This window comes from Bos indicus, chromosome 25, assembly GCF_029378745.1.
Source record: "Bos indicus isolate NIAB-ARS_2022 breed Sahiwal x Tharparkar chromosome 25, NIAB-ARS_B.indTharparkar_mat_pri_1.0, whole genome shotgun sequence".
NCBI lineage: Eukaryota > Metazoa > Chordata > Mammalia > Artiodactyla > Bovidae > Bos > Bos indicus.
In genome coordinates this window covers 2,312,857-2,332,888 of record NC_091784.1, presented here as the reverse complement: position 1 = coordinate 2,332,888, position 20,032 = coordinate 2,312,857, and the positions used below count along the sequence as shown (strand labels likewise).

Genomic DNA, 20,032 nt, shown 5'->3' with positions numbered 1-20,032 from the left:
CACTTAATACACATAAGGATATCAAATGCGCTTGCAGGACATATGAAAATGGCTAATATATAGAAAGGAAAAACAATCTATGCTTTTTCTATAGGATGCAAATCTACAGGCAGATTCTAATAGCTCAGCACTTTATTCATGGAATTCCCTGGTGGCTCAAATTGGTAAAGCATCTGTCTACAGTGCTGGAGACCCGGGTTTGATGCCTGGGTCAGGAAGATCCCCTGGAGAAGGAAATGGCAGCCCACTCCAGTACTCTTGCCTGGAAAATCCCATGGACAGAGGAGCCTGATAGGCTACAGTCCATAGGGTCACAAAGAGTCGGACATGACTGAGCGACTCCACTTTCATCTATTCATGGCCAGGCTTCAGGGCAGTTTCAAAGTCAACTCAGAGGCAAGTTCTGCAGGAAAATGAGTGGTGTTAAGAGAAAAAAGAATCGTTACCTTCAATTTACAGAAACTAAAAGAACACTGCCACATTCCCATCCATTGTTTTATAAGCTAAGTTTTTGGTTTTCAAATGAAAAAACCTTGAATCCATAAACTTTCAGAAGATTAATTTGGGCATCTTCTGGCTTAAAAATAAATAAATAAAAAGGCAAACCCCTTCAACCAATGAAGAGCTGTGAGGAAAGGAGCAGAGTTCAAGCTCTGGAGGATGGATGCAGAGGGAACACGTGAGCACACAGGACCGTCTGCCCACCCGCCCACCCTCAAGTGGACACACACACACTATGCACATGACCAACAAGCATGAGTACATGATTGCTAAGTTTAATTCAACAGCTACACCCACTCCTGCCTTGTAAAAAAACAGGCTCCTCTCAAGGTTACATTGTGATGTGAGCACAGGTTTGTTGTTTCCAATGACAGCTTTACAAAAAAGTTGGCACCAAATGCATGTAAAAAAAGTTTTAAGGCTTAAGAAAAACACAGACCAGTAATTTCTCAATGTAGCTTGGAGGCTGAGAAAAGGATGCAGAGAGTTAATGAACCTCCCAAACACAGGCAATCCCCAATGTACAGAGCATTTTCTAAATACAAATGGCCTCCCCCATCAGGTTCAAAGGAGCAAAGTTTTCTGCGGCTTCTCCCCTGACCAGACCATCCCAGCTCCCTCAACCCAGGCCCACAGCCCCAAGGGGGGAAAGGAAGAGGGAAGCTGGGGACAAGAGTAAGGCGACGTGGTCCTGCTGCGTTGGGCTCTGCCCTGGTGGTGATCTCTTCCCCCAGCCCGCCCGCCTTGGTTCCCAGCTCTGCCCCAAAGTTCCTGCGAGGGGACGGATTTAGAAAGCTCTTCCCCTCGTGCGGCTGACGGTAAGACTGAAGCCCCAAGGGCCAGCAGCATGTCAGGGTCTTCTTGGCCATCCAATATGGAGTTCACAAATTGTTTTCTTGTATGTTAAAGAACACAACAAAAGAGTTATAAATAGTTCACATCTACTTTTGGAACATCTCATTGTAACTTGTGTAAGTCAGTGAGTTTGAGCTTAAAAGCTAATCACCAGTTACGTCAGTTTTTAATGGGGAAAAAAATGCTCTGAATTCCAGACAACTTTTTTATAAACGACCACTTGAAGGCTAGAGGGAGACAGGAGGTGCTTGAGAGAATCACATGGAATGAGAGTTTCTCAGCTCCAAAGTAAGCAGGTGGACAGGAGCGGGTCTTTGGTTGGCAAGCACCATGTGGACCCCCAGCACTGGTGGAGGGTGTGGAGCCTGGCAGGGAGCTCCCACAGGCACTGGAGTGTTCAGGCCACTACGAGCGTGGCCACACTGTAGTAATGAAGACGTTTCCAGCACCTGTATGAACTTAGTAGGCACTCGTACCAGTAGTCCCCCCACCCAAACTGTTGGTCTCTCGTGACTGCAGTACAGGTACTGACACTGTAGCCCTTTAGAGGCTCAATGGGAGAAACTTCCATCTGACAGATTACAGCATCACAACTCTTGCCAGTCTGGCATCTCTGCTGGCAAATACCATGGAATGAGCCAGTTGAGAATTTACTGCCCAACTATTTAATCTCCTGGCCTAAGGTCTCTAAGTCTTGTCTGGAAACTGAATATGGCCCAGAGGTTCTGCAAAGCTTTAAAAGGGTGGGCTAAGAAAACTCTCCTTCCTCTTTGGTGTACCTGAGCGACAGACTTTTTTCTAGAAAGATGTCAGAAACAGATCAGAGTCAACAGTTACTGAAGTAAAGCTGGCACTTGAGAATAGGTCTTGAGCTATTACCAAAGAAGCCAAACCTAAGAACCCAGGGTTCTCAGGCATCTATTCTTCCCACTGTCAGCAGGAACATAGAGGACACAGGAACAAGAATGCCAGTGCCTGGACACGTCTGGGTAGTTTTAAAGTCCTGTAGAAGGTAGTGGTCTTGCCGACAGGAAGTGTCACTGGTGAAGGGAGCAGTCCACATCACTGGTGAGGAGTAAAGGCCCAGACTTAAGGCTGATGAGGAAAAAAGGAATAACTCACAAGCAAGACTGCCTGTAAAGAGTCTAAACCAGTCTCTCGTGGACAAAAGCAGAGATTCCTACGTAAGACCTGGCTGAGGTTTGAGAGGGCAGAAGCAGGGTGCAAAATCCCTCCATAAAGTGTATGACGGAACACAGCATTTTGGTTTTCTGTTGACAGCTGCTGAGGAAAAGCAATCAAGACGTTTCAAGAAAATCTCTGGAACGGAGGTGAAAAACATTGGGGCCAAACAAGTTCCCGGAGTGGCTCCTCTGTCCCGTAGTGGCGGACCCGCGGTTTTGGTTTTCTCTCAAAGGCTTTAAGCTCTGCTACTGTGTTAGTGATCCCTAGATACCCAATTAGCCAACACACCACGGACGTGAGACCCCACTTCTTGGGGGCAACTGGTCTGGCTCCACTCCCCTCCCGCCCACCTGGGAGCTCCTCTCACACCAGGGCCCCGCCTTCTCCCTCGGAGTCCAGAAGGTGGGTCTTCATCTCGAGACGACCGTGAACAGGACGGCAGCTTCAGGTGTCCACCCGAGACCCTCTCCCCACCCTCTCCTGTGGGCTAAAGGAACTACACTATCTGAAATCCTATCTCTGGAGTTTCTTGTCTGGCTATGGGACACGGCAGGCCTCTTAGTAGAAGGAGATGCTGGACTTGCCTCCGGGCGGGTTCAGGACTTTGTTGTGGGAGCGAGGCCGGGGGCCCAGCCGGGGTTCGTGGCTGTCGACAGCGGGCGCAGGCTCCTGGACGCGGGCTGCTTCTTTCGGGCCGCCAGGCTCGCCTGGCTCTTGTCTGGGTGAGGCACTGGCTGCAGGACAGAGTCAGCACAGGGCCTGTCAGTGGCTGCCCACCACCTGGTAGGCAAGCTGCACACGCGAACCAAAGTCTGCGCCCTGGAGCAGCAGGCACGGGCATGGTGTCAGGCCAGGTCAGAACGGAAGGCCCTGAGCCATCCTCGGGGGAACCCCCAGGGTTTGTCTCCGCGCTGCTGGCTGGCCTTGGTGCTGCTCCCTACCACCTCAAGTCTGACAAGAAAACCTCAGAGCGAGTGAGAAGGGTGAGGAGCTCGTCCTAAGTGGAGGGCCCAGGCAGGTTTCCCTGGACTTCCTGACTGACCCCGTTCCCACCTCTTCATCAACTGAAAGCAGAAATTAGCATCCAGTCAGGTCGAGACACTTGGGGACTGAGCCTGACACCCAGCCCCACGAGCAGGCAGCCCACCGTGGGGTGACCTGGGGGAGGCCGCCCTGCAACGTGCAGCCCTGCATTCCCCGCCCCCATCCCTCCCACCCCCCCACCCCCCGCTGCCAGTGTAGCCTCTGGTCAGAGTTCATTAAAGGCTTTGGACCTCTGCTCTTCACTATACAAGATCAGCTTCTAGAAGAGGACACTGTGGCCTGAGGCCCAGACTGACCAGCACGGACAGGAGGTGCAGAAAAGCCAGCAGGAATGCTGTCACTGAGTAACTGAGCCCATTTCCCCTGCCTCCTCCCTATACAAAACCCGCCCACGGTCACAACTCTGCCGTCTTCATCAGCAGGTGGGCTGGGGCACAGGGACCCCTCCCGGTCCACCAGCAGCGCCCGCAGAGCTGAGCCCGGGCAAGGGACGGACAGTGAGCTCACCTCTGAGGTCTGGCGTGTCCTCTCCCTCACACAGGAGCACGTGGTCCTGCAACGAGGCAAACCCAGGTCAATCCGCTGCTCGGATACTTGCGGCCTTGCTCAGGTGGACGAGGAGAAAGGTGCGGGTGACCCGGGTCTACTTTATCTTTAAAAAGTGTCTATTTGGACAGTTTTAACCGGAAACAAAGCCTCAGGAAGAGTCCTGTGAGCCCCCAGGTAACCCTGCTCCACAGCCCGCCTCCACTCTGGTCTCGGCCAGAGTCCTGCCAGCTTCCAGCCCCCACCCCCCTCACTGGCTGATTCAAAAGCAAATCCCATATTTCACTGATCCATAAATGTTCCAAGATGCAGCTCTTTGAACTGCAAAAATTAATGACTCCTTAAACGTCTCAAGCAGGGTCCAGTTTAACCTTAGCACGCGCTCTCACTGACGGCCCACCCGTGTGACAGAACCCCGCTGCTCTCTGCAGCTGAGTGATCCCCAGCATGTACGCGGCGCAGCACATCTGGCTCACCCAGTCATCTGGTGATGGAACAGCTGGGTTGTATCCACCCTTTGGTCACTGAGAACAATGCATTAAAACAGGTCTCCCCGAGTATCTGTTTGTTTTGTTTTCACAACTGAGGTTATATACCTAAAACTGCTGGTTCATACAGTAAAATTCTGTGTTTTAACTTCTTCAGAAACTGCCAAACTGTTTTCCACAGTGGCTCCACCATTATGCATTCCCCAGAGCAGTGTAGGAGGGTTCCAATTTCTCCACGTCCTCACCATTCCTTACTTTGTCTTTTTGATAACAGCCATCCCAGTACGTGTGAGGTGGTCTCTCTCTGTGATTCTGATTTGCATCTCCCTACCGATCATGTGCTGACTGACCGTTTGGATGTCTTCTTTAGAGAAACGTCTATTCACATCCTTTGCCCCCTCCCTTTTTTGGTTCTGAAATTTTTATTTTTAAAAATTTATTTTTTTCAAGTATAGTTAACTTCCAATGCTGTGTTAATTTCTGCTATATGGCAGAGTGATTCAACTACACACACATACATTCTCCTTTATGAGCTTTTGCACTGCGGTTCCTCACAGGTTATCGAGTATAGCTTCCTGTGCTACACAGCGGGACCTTGTTTAGTCACCACACATAGAACAGTTCACATCTGCCGACCCCAGATTTCCACTTCATCTCTCCCCCTTGCCTTTACCCATCTCTGGGTATGCTGTGTATCTGTCTTTTTGCTGTTGAACTGTAGGGGTCCTTGACATATTCTCCAACCATCAGTCTTTGAAAAGGAATCCATATTGTTTCCTATATTCGGCGTTACTCTGATTGAATCCCTGTGTCATCAATTAATAGGAGGTTTGCTTGGATTCAGTTTGGTTGTTTTGACAAGAATTCAAAGGTGGCCCGTGATGAATTTCTAGCATGAAGTCCATCATTTCTGGAGGTGTCCTGTTTTCTGATGTATAAGCAGCCACTGATGATCGCTTCCTGGATCTACAATTTCATTACAAGCTTGCAAAATGGTCATTTCTGAATTCTGTTATTCACTCGTCATTTACGGGCTGGAATACTTTAGAATGAGGAAACTCCCTCAGAAGCTGTCATCCTGAGGTACGTACATTTCATGGAGAAACACTGGCTAAATAAGTGCCTGATTCTATCCGTCAGCAGTTTTCCAGATGGACATTCTCCAAAGGGGACAAACTAGATTTTTAAAAATAGTAGCGGGAACCCATAAATTCTAAGTATTTGGTGAATTTTAATCCAGTGTAGCTATTCTACTTCCTGACTGATGACAACAGTGAAATGTTGCCGAGAGGTAAGCTCCCCGTGTTAAGTTCAGTTTTATCAGTATCCTCAGCAGTTCTTCGTGGCTCGTAGAGAAGAGTGGTGGCCTGCCTGCAGTCGGCCGCCCCTGCCACCAGCGACCCCCAGGGCTCGTCATCACGAGGCTGGAGCACACTCCCCGACAACTCAGGGCAGCCCCGATGACTAATGGCCGCAGCCAGGAAAAGCAACGTCACCCGCCTTGTCTCCTCCTAAGGCACGCCATACCCACTCGGAACAGTTTTAGCCAAGTGCCTGGCACCAGCTCTGCCTTTCTCACCCTTAGGCCTGCCCTCTGAGCGCATCCGTACCTTGGGCTTGTTTGGGTGCGCCGTGGGTGAGGCAGCAGCGACGGGGGACCCGAAAATGTCACTGGTCTTGCCCCCCGGTGGGTTCAGACGCGGTCGAGTCTGCACAGGCCCTGATTCGTCAAATATACCGCTTCCTTTTCCCCCTGCAGAAACAAGCAGAGTGGTGAGCGGCCCGGAACACCCATCCAACCCCGCCACACTGGTCACTTCAGAGACCTCCCCTCACGGTGACCAGTCCTGAGTTCAGGCTGAGGGTGAGGTGACTGGGTTGACGAGGGATCCTGAAAGACCCACATCACACCCAGCCCCTTCTCGGGGTCAGCTGGGCCTTCATCACTGGACCTGAACTGCACTGGGCTGGCTGTGAGGGGCAAGATGGGCAGGTGGTCTAAAACAGCATTTTCTCCTCTAGAGTGTCCTTAACCCTGAACTTTTCAGATTTTTCTGCTCAAGAATCTTCTGCATTGAACCCAGAAAAGTTCTTTCATACATTAAAGGCAAACAGCTGCTAACTTTTGAGGTGAGATGGACAGAACTGAATTAACATGCCCTGTTCAAGGCAAACCTGCAATTTGGAAAACATTTATTAGTCATTCTCCTGACCTCAATCTGGCTGGAACTTCCAATGACAATTAGATATGCCAGTGAATTACAGATATTTAACATCTTTGCTGACGAACAGAAACGATTTGACGAGCTACTTTGAAAATATGCATCTCAGATGTTAGTTCTTATAAGCTGATGGCTGGGGCATAGACATGGGACGTAGATGCTGACATTAAACAGAAAGACTCTAGCACATGGCGCCGGCCAGTCACCCCTGCAATCAGCAAACACCAGCGCCTCCCTTCCACCGAGTGCCGAGCTAAGATTTACAATCTCACAGGAGAAAGAAGGCGCATTCCACACGCAGCTGAGACCAGACACGAGTTACCCAGCCCCTCTGTGCCCATTCCTCACCCTCAGAGCGGTGGTAATAAAGGCCCCTCCCGCCTCAAGGCGCTGAGAGGAGTCAAGATTCACTGCAGCTCGTGTGTGTCCAACGCTCACACAATGCTGGACACACTGCTCAGTGAAACAACGCAAGATAGTGTGGACAGCACACAGCTTCCATGCTGCAGGCAGAAGGGTGTCCTTAAAGAGCTGGATCTGATAAAGGGCACTGGTACTCCATTATTCCGCCCCCCCCAACTGGGGTGGCAGCAGTGGTGTGGGAGCTTAGGATTCTAAATGTGCTCATTTTTACAGCAGTGATCTTTGCTGACTGCCTCCAAGAAGCTAAAATTTCCAGTCACTTCTTGGCTGTTATGACGCACACCGACAGGACGGCGAGCAGCAGAACTCTGAGGACAGAACCCAGCACGAGAACCCTTTCTGGGGTGGGAGAAGCTTAGAGAACAGGTGGGTCTGACTGCAGGAAAAGGCACACATCCACGTCACATCAGGCTGATCGCAAGCCTTCCAGTCCCAGCCACAGCCGCCCAGGTTCCCACAGGCCCTGGGCTGGGTCCCGCTCAGCCACTACCAACTGTAGGACAGCACCTGGCTGGAGTCAGCACACAGGGGCTGGGCGGAGGAGGGCCTGGAGAGGAAGCTCCCAGACACGCTGCTGTTACTGGGTGTCATCAGCAAAAATATCCAGGCCAAAAAGTGCAGAAAAGCTGCTGTCCAAGGCCACCCCCGAGTGCCTGTTACTGAGCTGTTGCTGGTCACGCTTAAGGAAATTCTAAGATGAGTGTTCTGCTTATTTTAAAATGCGAGACAAAAATAAAAGCAACTCAATCTGAAGGTTTTGGCTAAAAGCACTGCTCATTTAAAGACATTTTAAAAACTGTGAAACACGACGCAGAGAAATTCCTGAGACACAAACAAAGCAAACATTCCAGCAATGATCACAGGTGAGCGTGGGTCAGTCTGACTGGAGGTTCCCTCCCCTTCACCTTCGTCAGTACACGCTCGAAAAACACCACGGTTCTGTTTTGAACTTTATGAAAAGTAATCACACTGTGCGTTTATTACTCAACACTTTACCTGAAAGATGAATTCCACTTTCAAGGTGGAAAAGATGCTCAACTCATTCGTAACGAGAGAAAAATGAATTCAAGATACACTTTTTAGAGACCCAAATCTCAGGAGACACGACCCTGTGCTGGTGGAGTGTGGGAAGTGGGCGCTGCTGACGCCCTGGAAGACATGTCTGAAGACCAGGCAAAGAAGCACCAGCATTTTATACTGACCTGGCGATGCCGTTTCAGGAAGTCGGCCCCACTTGGAGTATTTGGAGGTAAGCCGGTAGTCAGGAAAACCTGTATCCAATGGCGAGTTCTGCTGCCAGGGAGCTGAGGCCCAGACTGGCTGGTGGACTTGAGCCTCAGCTCCCCCGCAGAGGGGATCATGTATCTCCCCAGGCTGTGGAGACAGCCAGCACCCTGCACAAGCCCTGCAAACACCAAACAGCCTGCCCACATCCATCCCCATCTTCAGGTCTAAACCAGGAGAGTAGGTGACACACGGTACCAAGCAGCCCAGGTCCATGTCCAGGGCCAGCCAGCAGTGAGGCCCCTGTTCCGCACGCGATTAGTCGGCGGGCGGCAGGGGACCTCCCCAGAGTCCACGGGGTGAGTCTGCCGGGCGGGATGCACCTGCAGGTTCCCTTCTCAGCTGCCGGTGAGACTTCATCATGGGTGATTTTCTCCCCTCGCTCCTTCCTGCCTTCCTTTTTAAAAAGTGTTTCTCCATGTTAATTCATTCACCAGTTAAAATGCGCTTCTGGGTGATGGGAGGCGGAGGGGATTCCAGCATTTGTTAACTGCTCAGCTCTCATCTCAGAGCCCCTGGCAGGACAGAGAACAAACCCAAAACAACAGGACCGCGCGGAGCAGAGATTTCAGCACAGGGTGCCCCCAGGCTGTTGTTACACTTTGGTTTTCTAACTCTCTAGTTGGGTAGGAGGCCAGGCTGCCAAGGGGTCATAGATTTTCAAGAGCCTGGCAAAGCAGAACTACCCCATGTGGCATACTTCCTAGAGAACCCGAAGCCCCAGAGACAGCTGCAGACGCCACGGTGCTACGCCCCGGCAGCCAGCGTGCCCACCCCTAGGTGACCACGTTTGAGTCTACCTGCCACAGCACATGGTTGGTACAAAGGATGCGCAGGGCTGAGCACTCGGGCTCTGCACCCATCAACTGGGTGCATGAGAATGTTCCTCAGTAAGAACCACCTGCTTCTTGGGCTTCCCTAGCGGTGTAGTGGATAAGAATCCACCTGCCGATGCAGGAGAAACGGGTTCAGTCCCTGGTCCGGAGGGTTTGGGATGATGCCGCAGAACAACTAAGCCCATGCCCCACAGCTAGAGCCGCTGCTCCAGAACCTGGGAGCCACAACTACTGAGGCCCGTGCGCCCTCGAGCCTGTGCTCTGCAACCAGAAGCCACGTGCAGCAACAAAGACTCAGCATAACCAAAAATTAAAAAAACACCCAACAAAACCACCTGCTTCTCTGCCGTAACTAAATCCAAAGATACTGCAAACCTCCACCCCACCTGACCACTGAAAACCACACGAAAATCCAGCGTTTGCATCCATTGCTTTTGTTGCTCCAGGTCTGTGAAGCGATATTTGTACCCAGCATCAGGACAGGGAAGGGAGCAGTTCCAGCTCCAGTTCTGTTTGACTTCATCATTTGTCTGAAACACTTACTTCTGTGTTGCATCTCTGACCTTTAAGGATGGTACAAACCTTGCTTTTCCCGTGTGGACACAGATGGGGAAGGCCCCTCAGGTAACTACCACTGTGTGGTCACTCACACACAGTGGCTGGACCAGCCATCAGCCAAGAGAAAGGCTCTTCTGAGATTCCTCCCACTGGAGCCACTAAAGGGTGCGTAAGGACTGAGAAGCCGCAGGGCTGCACGCCAGGCTGAGCCGTCCTTTTTATTTAGTTTCAATCCTGCTCACAATCTGATTAAGAATACTCTGAACACACAGCTTGCAGGCAAGTTCAAGAACCTGAAGGAGTCCATCAGCTGATGCGGGGAGCCTCCCCAGTGGGGAGCAGAGCCCCAGCACGTGCCTGTGTGCCCGCCTCGGCGCCTGCACACGGCCACTATCTGCTCACAGGTGAGGAGCAAGTCCACAACGACCTGGAGGACACAGAGCTTAAGTCGGGATCAAACTTCCCTTCCTCTCCAGGACTGACGGCAGGGGATGTGCCACACCAGAAAGCATTTGAAAGGACTGATACAAAGAGAGAGAGATTTTTTTTTATCAAAAGAGCAGCATAAAAGAGAGCAGGTAGAGGCCAGAGGATTAAAGAGTCACAGGCCCGTACCGGGGGGGTTGGTCCTCTTGGGTATGTTCTGAGGTTCTTCAGTTGGTCCAAAAATATTAGAAGCCATCCTGTCCGGCCTGCGGGGAGGCGCGGCTTCCTCTGGACGATCGCCTGGCTCTCCTCCCGGAGGCTTTGCAGCCCTGCAAGCAGAGAGGCTGTGAGGGACCGATGGTGGCTGGCCCGGGCACCACCGTCCAGGGGCTGAGGCAGACGCCTGTGGAGGGGCACGACATGCTCATGGCCAGCCAGCAAACCTTCCCACCTGCCCATGAGTTCCCATAAAGGTTTTCCTGGCACAACTTGGTTCTGCCAAGACCTCCAGAGGTGTGTAGGCTCTCAAGTTACTGCTGGGACCTCTCATCAGTAAAATTAAACGTTTCCCTTAAACAAGCAAATGGAGCCAGTTCAATGGAGTTTCACTGTCATTTTAATTAGCAGACAGTAGTGCTGGGCCGTCTCTGGGGTCGCACAGAGTCGGACACTGAAGCGACTTAGCAGCAGCAGCAGCAGCAGCAGCAGTGCTGGGCCAGAGAAGGCAATGACACCCCACTCCAGTACTCTTGCCTGGAGAATCCCAGGGACAGAGGAGCCTGGTAGGCTGCAGTCCATGGGGTCACTAAGAGTCGGGCACAACTGAGCGACTTCACTTTCACTTTTCACTTTCATGCATTGGAGAAGGAAATGACAACCCACTCCAGTATTCTTGCCTGGAGAATCCCAGGGACAGAGGAGCCTAGTGGGCTGACGTCTACGGGGTTGCACAGAGTTGAACACGACTGAAGCGACTTAGCAGCAGCAGCAGTGCAAGGCATGTGACAACACACTGCAAGCAGACCACTGCAGAGGCAGGGACCATAACACTGACGCTTGCCTGGAGGGGCCCATGCTCGTCAAGGCCTGCCCCCACCACCCGCCCCCTCAACAGCCTATCCCCATGTCCCATAAAAGCTACTGGGGACCGGTGGTTCAGAGTCAAGCTGCAATACAGACTTGGATTAAGTTCTTTACAAATATACACCCTACAGCTTAAAAGACCTCAGGTTAACAATGGCTGAAGCATGACGCTTTTAAAATCCCTTTAACACCAGATAATCCCTTAGCAAGAAAACAAAAGCAGGGCTTTAAGACAGAAATCTGACCTAGTCCTCTTAACAGCCACCACTTGATTCCCTTCCTTTAACATGGCCTCAAGATCCGCAGCTGCTAACGGATCCCAAGCACGCGTGCTTAGTGGCTCAGTCGTGTCTGACTCTGCACCCCCATGGACTGTAACCCACCAGGCTCCTCTGACTATAGGATTCTCTGGGCAAGAATAATAGAGCGAGTGGCCATGCCCTCCTCTAGGGGAATCTATCCAGACCCAGGGATCAAACCTGCTTCTCTTGCACCTCCTGCATTGGCAGGCAGGTTCTTTACCACTAGTGCCACCTGGGAAGCCCCACCCCAAGCAGAGGCTCCCAATTAATCACCCAATTAAGAAGATGGCTTTTCCTTCTCCAGCATCCTACAAGGAAGGACTTTCCCCTCATCTTCTCAAAAAAACTAACACTCCAGAGAAGTGAGGTATCAGTCGAGAGCAGCCGCTCTGCACTGTCTCCCACAGCTTGGAAGCCAGCCCAGGGGCAGTGGTCTTTGTGGCGCGTCCTCGCTAACTGCACCAGTGTTTGCAGGGCACCCAGTGCCAGGCCGTGTAAACAAAGACAGAGTGTCCTTAGTGCACACAACTGAGAAAGGCAGCCCTCGGCCAGCTGGTGCCGGGTGCCGAACAGCGGTTTTCAGGGCCAGAAACTTGATTCAATATGAGCACTCCAGTATAAACTTCCGGTCCCGTATCAGCACAGACCCAGACAGGAGGGATGAGTGGTCACTGTTACAGGGGCTAATGACTGACGATTTGGCCAGGAGTACTACTGAATACTGACCTGATTCCCTCAAATTTGCAGGGATTTTAGCAGTTGAAACAATCCTTTCATTCTATGTACTGTTTACCTCCACAAACGCCACACTCCTCTGCTCTTATTGCCCGGCCGGGCCACAGAAAGGACTCACAGTATAGGAAACTTTCAGGTATCGGAAGAACCAGCTCAACCTCGCGGCCGGCTCCCTCGACGGCAGGACACCTCCAGCCCGGGGAACTCTACGTGACTCCCAGTACCCAGTGCTCCCCAAGCCAGAAAGCTAGCCACCGCGCTCTGTGTGTTCCTGATCGTTTAAGCCCAGTCGGTCTGCTCTGTCACTCGCTGTCCTGCCTGTTTCCTGGTCAGTAAACTGGGGGAGGGCGACTCCTGGGTTCGGGCTGCGGGGTGAGAGGCGAGGGCGTACCCTGGCTTCAGGGTTAGCGGGGAGGGCACCCCCTGGCTCCGGAGTTAGAGGCGAGGGTGTCGCCTGGCTCCCCGACTGCGGGATTCTGGGAAGAGGGCGCCGCCTGAATCCGGGGCTGCGGGCTCCCATGAAGGGACTTCGCCCTGAGGGCCGTCCGCTCGCACACACGCCACAGGGCGCCGGGGTCCCGGCCGCGCCGCCACGCCCGCCCCGCCGCTGCAGACCGCTCTGCCAGAGTCTGCGGCGCGCCCGCCCAGGAAGCGGCGCGTGCTGAGACCGGGGTGCGGAGAGGCGCACCTCAGGCCTCCCGCGGCCGCGCCCACCTCCCTCAACTGGCCGCGGAGGCCCCGGCTCTGTGAGCTCACCGCGGCAGCACCGCCGCCCGCACGCCCCCCACGTGACCGTGCCCACACCCGCGCCACACCTGGGGCCGGCCCGGCCGCCCTCGCTGTCTGGTGCCCGGAACATGTCGCCCGCCGCTCCGAGCCACCAGTCCACCGCGCCGTCCTTCCCGCCCGGCCCCGCGCGGTCAAAGACCCGCCTGCTCGTCCCAATTGGGAGTCGCCGACGTCAGTCAAGCAGCGGCAGCCTATCGCGGTGTCGGGCTCCGCCTCATAAGACGAAGGCTTGCGGAGACCCGCAGATGATTGGCAAAAGTAGATGTCGCTCACGGGGCCGGACGTCGCCATTGGGTAGCAAGCCGAAGGGGATGGTCCTCCCGCTCCCTGAGGTGGGCGGGGTCGGACTCTATCCGGGCACCTTGCCAAAACTCTCCGCAGCACCCGGCGGCCTCCATACCGAGAGGCGATGTGAGCACGGTCCAGACTATACTGAGAAGCCTGGTTTTCGCGAGTCAGTCAATGGCACGTGGATACATGGCTAAAGGAAACGGAACAGCAGTTCCTCTGTCCTGCACGTCGCGGGGGCAAGAACACTAAGAAATGGGAAGCAAGGGATAAAGCGTGCAGCTGATTCCTAGTTGGAAAAAACAAAAATAAAATACATTCAGTGGTGTTGTTTCTAAATTACACTGTAGACAGTCCATCGATTCCTCTGAGATCACACCGGATGATGGCCACTTGGGCTGTTTGCAGAGTGCACAGTTAAAAAGAAAAAAGCAGAAACAGTAATTATTAGACCAAGTATTAGTATTGTATTTATGCACAATAATAAAAACAGATTTACAAGTTCAACTGGAAATTTAAACATAAGAAGTTTAACAGCTTTTGTTTATTATATTAAATAACCAAACACCTTTTATTCCCCAAATTGGTAAAGAATAAATAATATAATTTACAATATGGTACAAAAAATAATCAGGAAGGACAGGCATTCTGCTTTATACATACACTGTATATTTATAATCTATAAAACAAATTCACATCTCAAACAAGCCGAAAACTTTAGATGATATGGCTTAACGATTATTAGAAGAAACAGCAATAATCTCTGCTTCCCAGAAGCCCGGGAGCAGGCTATCCTGCTACAGAACAGCAGGGCGGGCTGCTGTAGTGCTTCCAGGACTTGCTCCCCTCACACGACATACAAGGTACTGCAGGGTTAGGAGTTTGTCTGACAGCCAGGAAAGATTTGCTCTGGGTTTTTCTTAAGACAAAAGTGCCATATTTCCTCCTAAATGCACCTGGGATAGATTTCAACGTGAAAAAAAAGCAACTGGCATTTTCCTTCTCCCATTTGTTTCAAGTGTTTTTTATTCTGTGGCCTTTCTTTGCACATGTTTAGATTCAGCGGTGTGACTGAGCTAAAGATGCTATTAAACTGAAGAGACACCACCAGTAATGAGGCTGCGGTACAGAATGGAGAACAGGACTGATGCAGGAAAGCGAGTGGATCAGCCCATGAAAGGGTTCCAAATATCCCTCCGCCCTGAGCAAGTACTCTACACCCAGGAGACACAGGGGACCCCCAGCTGGCCTCTCTACCTTCTGAAGAATGGGCTGCTCATCACTTGAGTATTCACAATGAAGAAGCAAGACAAAAACAACTGCCTAGAGGCAGGGGCTGTTCAGTCTCACTCTTCAGGGTAGACGAGCCAGCAGAAAGATCCCTGATGACGTCAGTGATGAGGGAAAGGCTTTTCTGAGACTGACCTGGTCTTAATCACAACATACTTCAACACACAATGGCAGCCACAAGTGCAGACAGAGACAATCACACCTTCCACTGCAAAGGCAGAGGGAGATGCTGGAAGTGGGAGGCTTCTCCACTTGGGTCTTTTGAAAAATCCCAGCCTTGAATGTAACAGTTGCTTATTTGTATACATATATAATTATTTAGGCTGGGAGAAAATGCATCCAACGTCTTAATGCTACATATGACACCATTTTCCCTTATTATGGCAAGCAAACAGTTACAGCTGTCTGGTTGCTAGAGAAGCAGCATTCTCTGAATCATGTCAGCTTCACAGGTGAGAAGAGACAATCCTCGCCTCGGGAACTCACCTCCCCACTGCAGACACTGGCCAGTCAGCTACCCCCACAAGGAGTCTATTCGAGAGACGCAGGTGGGAGGTGCTGCTGAGTAAAGGGTTGACAAAGGCTTATCCAAATCTCCAGAGCTTTCCTCATGCTAGACATCACCAGGTGACAGGTACTGACCTCCCCACCAACCGCCTCGGGGCGCCCCCTGATGGATGAACAGCCTGGGTCTCTATGGTCCCCAGCACGGGGCATGCTGCCACTGGGCACTGCCCCCACCATGGGTGCAGTAACGTGACTTGGCATCGCTGGTCCCAGACAGTGGGGAAAGGAGAAAGCTGGTAGTAGCCTAACCTCAGCCCAGCCCACTGTAGATCTAGCAGAGTCAGATGCCCAGAGACAGACCTGATCTTGTTTGGCTCGATAAGATGCTAACTTCAAGAAGCTGATACACTGATCACAAAACACAAGCTAATTTAGAGAGACTGTGGACTCAAATACTGCTGTCTGTCTCCCTTCACAAAGTGGTGCCACGCCCCTTTCTTTCAGACCTCCAGGGGCTTGGGACTCTTCTCAAGAGCCCAGAGTAGCTGCCTACAGAGGCTTTTCCTCTGATGTCTGTGCCCAGATCCAGAGCTGAAAGAGGGAGACCCCTGGCAGGCTGGAGCCCTGGGAAAGCTCGAGAGGCAGGAGGGAGCTGGGGAGGCAGTGTGATCAACTGGCCCCTCCTCAGGCACATGCCGAGGACCCTCCGCTCTGCCTCGCGTACTGGCTCAACTCGTCTCAAGGGCAAGGGAGGAGCCAGAGGGGCCAGGCTGGCTGGGAAGGCTGCAGGTCCACAGCGAGCTGGGGGGAGGCGAGGGGACAAACACAAACAAGGGTGGGCTGGGCCGGATTCAGGAAGCCACACTGACTGCGGCTGCCAGGTGGAGGGTGGGCAGTGGGTGGGTGGGGAATCCAGCACCACAGCACTGGCACCTACCCACAAGGGGTGTGCCTGGAGGGCAGTCTGCACCTTGGGCCCACCGAGTCCGAGAAGGCAGAGAAGCCCCGTTAGCTTCACTGGGGAAAACTTGGACACTGGACTCCCTGCTGGTCACCCAAGGCGGCGCAAGGAGCACACCAGAGGGAGGTGGATTCGGCGCACTCTGACTGCGCCTGATGTCTGATCCCTACCTGGACTCCGGAAGGGACAGAAAGAAGGAAGAGAAACAGGAGACCATGAGGCAAAGTGCAAGCAAAGGACTGTATACGTGAATTGGGCATACTCTGCACTGACGTCCACAGGAGGAAGAGAGAACTTCCCCTGCAAAGGGCATCTGTCCAAGACGCCAGGGAGGAAGGTGTCCGAGAGTCAAGGTCATCAGTAAGGTCTAATCTGTAGTCAAAAGAGTGCTCAGGGATCCCCCAGTGAGAGAAACAATGTCTCAGGTCACCAAGAAGAAACCTACAGATGGATGCCGGGAAGAAACCAACTGAGCAGGGACCTGTTCTTCCAATGTCTCCACCGTCTAACTCATTTTAAAATACAAGCAAAACATTTTCTGACCAGCTTAGCAAGAAGTCCACACAGCCCACAGCAAGACATGATTCTCTTCCCTGTCCTGTTGAGTCAGCCAGGACAAAAGCCCAGATGAGGGAAGCACTAGGTAGGACCAGGATTTCTGAAGAGACGGCACTCGCTACACTGCCCAGGACCCTCTGCTGCCCTGTGACCGGAGTGTCCCCTACAGTGTCCGCTGTGTCACGGTGCAGACACCAGGCAGAGCCAGGCCACACCCAGCTGTCCTCCAGCCGCAGAGAGGACCACCGGAGCACGGCAAGGTTTGGCAGAGAAGGCAGCAACAGCCTGGAGCCTCCCTGCAGAGAGCAGGAAGTCACAGCTCCCCAAGCCAGAACAACAAAAGCCAGGCCCAACGCTCCTTCCTTTTGAAAAGAAAACCCCTAAACATCCAACACAACCGCCAAGGTGGAAGTATGGGCACTGTACAGGCCCTGACCCATGCCCCTGCCACGGGTGGCTCAACGCCACAGCCACAGCTGACGCTGCCCCTGCCGGACTCCGCATGTCCTGGCCCCTCTCCTTGGCCGGCAGGACGGGGCTGTGTGCACGTCACACGTCCTGGGTGCAGAAATGCTCCTGCTGACTGTCTCCAGGGAGTCCCAACTTGACCTGCGTTTCCTCCCGTCTGAAGACAGTTCCCCCGGACACTTGAGGACCACCAACCCCGTCCACCACCCTCGCAGCCCCCAGCTGCCCCCACCACGAGGCACCGTCACTGGGACAGGTCTGTGACTGGGGGGCCACCTCCCCCGCCGTCAAACAAAGCCTCCCGGCGGCCGGGCTCGGCGATGGACAGCTCCTGGGCCAGGTCGTTGAAGCGGGAGATGTAGTCGACACTGTTCTCGTTCATCATGCACACCAGCTGCGAGTCCACAACCTGCGGGGACGGGGAGGCCTGTCAGCAGGTGGCTGGACACCATGGCCAGACTGCAGTGCGTGCCCCTCCATGGTGAGGGTTAGAGTCCCCCCAGGAGCCACATCACAACCACAGGGTCGTCACTGTGAACCTCACTCTGTGAACAAGTGCCACTGCCCGGCAGTCAGGTCAGAGTGGCAGGACCCCACCCACATGAGACTTCTGGGAGGATGGTCAGTGGCCAGAGGGGCAGAGAGGGAGCAGCAGCTTGGTTCTACTCCAAGGCTGCCTGGAGGAGGTGCAAGTGGAGGAGGGAGTTTTCATGGGTGTGTGTGACACAGGCGTTCTGAGGCAGGATGTGCGCAGAAGTGCAGGAGCGAGCTGTGTAAAGACCTGAGGGAAACATGCCTGCAAGAAGGGATAGCAAGTGCACAGGCCCTGTGGGAGCAGCCAGCTGTTTAAGAATCAGCAAAGATGGTGGAGGAGACAGCGAGTGAGGCAGAGAGTGGAGGTGGAGACCCGAGGGTACAGTGGGGCCTCCAGCATCAGGCTGGGGTCCTGTGGGCAGATCTGGTCCCGGCTAGACCGGACAGTCAGCCACACGAGGATGGGGACTCTGACCAGTCTGCTCAGGGCCTGCAGCAGTGCCCGGCCCCAAGAGGCCCCACTTGGCACTCTGCGCAGGGGCCTGGCAAATTTGGGGTGGGGGCCAGTGCTCAGACTCAGGGTGAGGACAGGCGCTCACCTCAGCGACGTCGGCTAGGGACCGGGACACAAAGGAGTCTCTCGAGCTCCCGTCCAGCAGGCTGGGGCCCAGCAGGGAGGTGCCGCTGCTGGTCCCCACAGGGGTGGGCAGCATCTTCCGGCTCTTCTCCGGGGAGATGAAGCTCGCTGCACAGAGGAGGGAGGGGCCTGAGCAGCTGGGCCTGGGCCCCCCAGGCAACTCGGTGCTGCGGCTGGAGGTGTCAGGCCACACCTGCCCTGCCGTGCGTGGGGAGCCCTGCAGGGCCCACCGCAGCCTGGGGGGTTGCCGCGCCCACAGCGAGGCCACCACGCCCACCTCCACACAACTCCAGGCTTGCGATCTCCCTTTGACGTGGGCTCTGCACTGCTCCCTGGGACTTTCTGAGCAGAGAACTTGTGAGAGGACTAGCCCCCAGTGCCACCCAAACCAGAGCCCCTGTCTGTTCTGGGCTGCCAGGTGTCGTGCCCTCCCTGGTGCTGGCCTGGCTTGCCAGGGTCCAGCCTGCCCCGATCCGAGCCGGGTGCACACCCTGGCCACGCTCTACAAATGCAAAGTGTGCAGGTCCCAGACCTGCCACGGGAGCGCCTCTGGGTAGGAGATGGAAGCTGATGGGTCTTTTAACACCTCCTTCCCAATATCCGAGCACCCAGTGCCGGGACTGTCCAGATGCCAGCTCTGTGCATCCTGGTGCTCCTAGACTCACCAAACAAGCTGCTGAGTGACGAGTCCGTGGGGTCGCTAGGGCACCACTGGGGGTCGTGGGTGGGAGAGGCGATCCAGTCTGGCTGGGGGCTGCTGGACGGGGAGGGCAGGCTCTTGGAACTGTCGCTGCCATTCAGTTTTGCTGGAGAGAGAGGAACTCCTTCACCTGTCGACCAAAGTTTGGGGTCAGACACCATGTGGGGTGAATGGCTGAGGGAGCACGGCATGTCCAGCTGAGCTGGGAGACCCAGGACCCAACTAGGGCCCCCCAACAGCCGGGACACACACCCATGATCAGACATGGACACTGGCCACAACAGAGGCGGCCCATGCTAAGGCGGCACCTGAGCCCTCTTGCTGCTGCCGACAGCAGCCCTGCAAGCTGCCTCGTGTCCCCAAGGCCCCAGGGAGGGGAACACACTCAAAGGGGCTGGTCACTGGCCCATGGTGACGTGCTGCCAGCTGCTGACTCATCTCTGAATCCATGGCTGGCCTTGACCAGCAGGTGCCAACCACACTGCCTTCTGTGGCACCATCTCCGGGAGCTGGGGAGCCAAAGCCCATAGGTACCAGCCCAACGCCTCCTAGAACCTGCCAGCCAACAGGCATCACCCCAGTTCAGAGCCGATGAGATGGCCTGCCTGATCCCCAGGCCAGAGACGCCACGTCAGCCCCTCTGTATCCCAAAGCCCGGGCAGTTACTCCAGACCACCATGGCTCAGGTCCCGCCTGCAAGGGCCTTGTATGCCAGTGCCGCCCCCACCAAGGCTGGCGGTGCCTCAAAGATGCAGAGGCTCAACGACCATAAGAAGAGCTGAGCTGGACGACAAGGTGCCTAGAGGCGGCAG

At 54.0% G+C, this 20,032-nt stretch overlaps 2 protein-coding genes across 5 annotated transcripts in view; both read right to left on the bottom strand.

Annotated features, from left to right (window-relative positions):
• Positions 1–760: 760 nt before the first annotated feature.
• JPT2 (Jupiter microtubule associated homolog 2) lies at positions 761–13,583 on the bottom strand. Of its 2 annotated transcripts, XM_019987249.2 has the most exons (5): positions 13,304–13,433; positions 10,558–10,697; positions 6,230–6,372; positions 4,093–4,138; positions 761–3,275 (listed from the first exon to the last, which is right to left on the bottom strand). In XM_019987249.2, the coding sequence occupies exons 1-5, from the start codon at positions 13,345–13,347 to the stop codon at positions 3,100–3,102; spliced, it is 549 nt and encodes a 182-aa protein (XP_019842808.1). In that variant the 5' UTR covers positions 13,348–13,433; the 3' UTR covers positions 761–3,099. The 2 variants fall into 2 exon arrangements, with proteins under 2 accessions (XP_019842808.1, XP_019842807.1); XM_019987248.2 differs by lacking the exon at positions 10,558–10,697 and having other exon boundaries at positions 13,304–13,583.
• Positions 13,584–14,009: 426 nt separating this feature from the next.
• CRAMP1 (cramped chromatin regulator homolog 1) overlaps positions 14,010–20,032 on the bottom strand; it is a 44,807-nt gene continuing 38,784 nt past the window's right edge. For all 3 annotated transcript variants that reach the window (XM_070779421.1, XM_070779423.1, XM_070779422.1), the window contains 3 exons: positions 19,186–19,350; positions 18,483–18,628; positions 14,010–17,758 (listed from right to left, as the gene is read on the bottom strand). In XM_070779421.1, the coding sequence (XP_070635522.1) occupies positions 17,594–17,758; positions 18,483–18,628; positions 19,186–19,350 (476 nt within the window). In that variant the 3' untranslated portion in view covers positions 14,010–17,593. The remainder of the gene's footprint in view (positions 17,759–18,482; positions 18,629–19,185; positions 19,351–20,032) is intronic.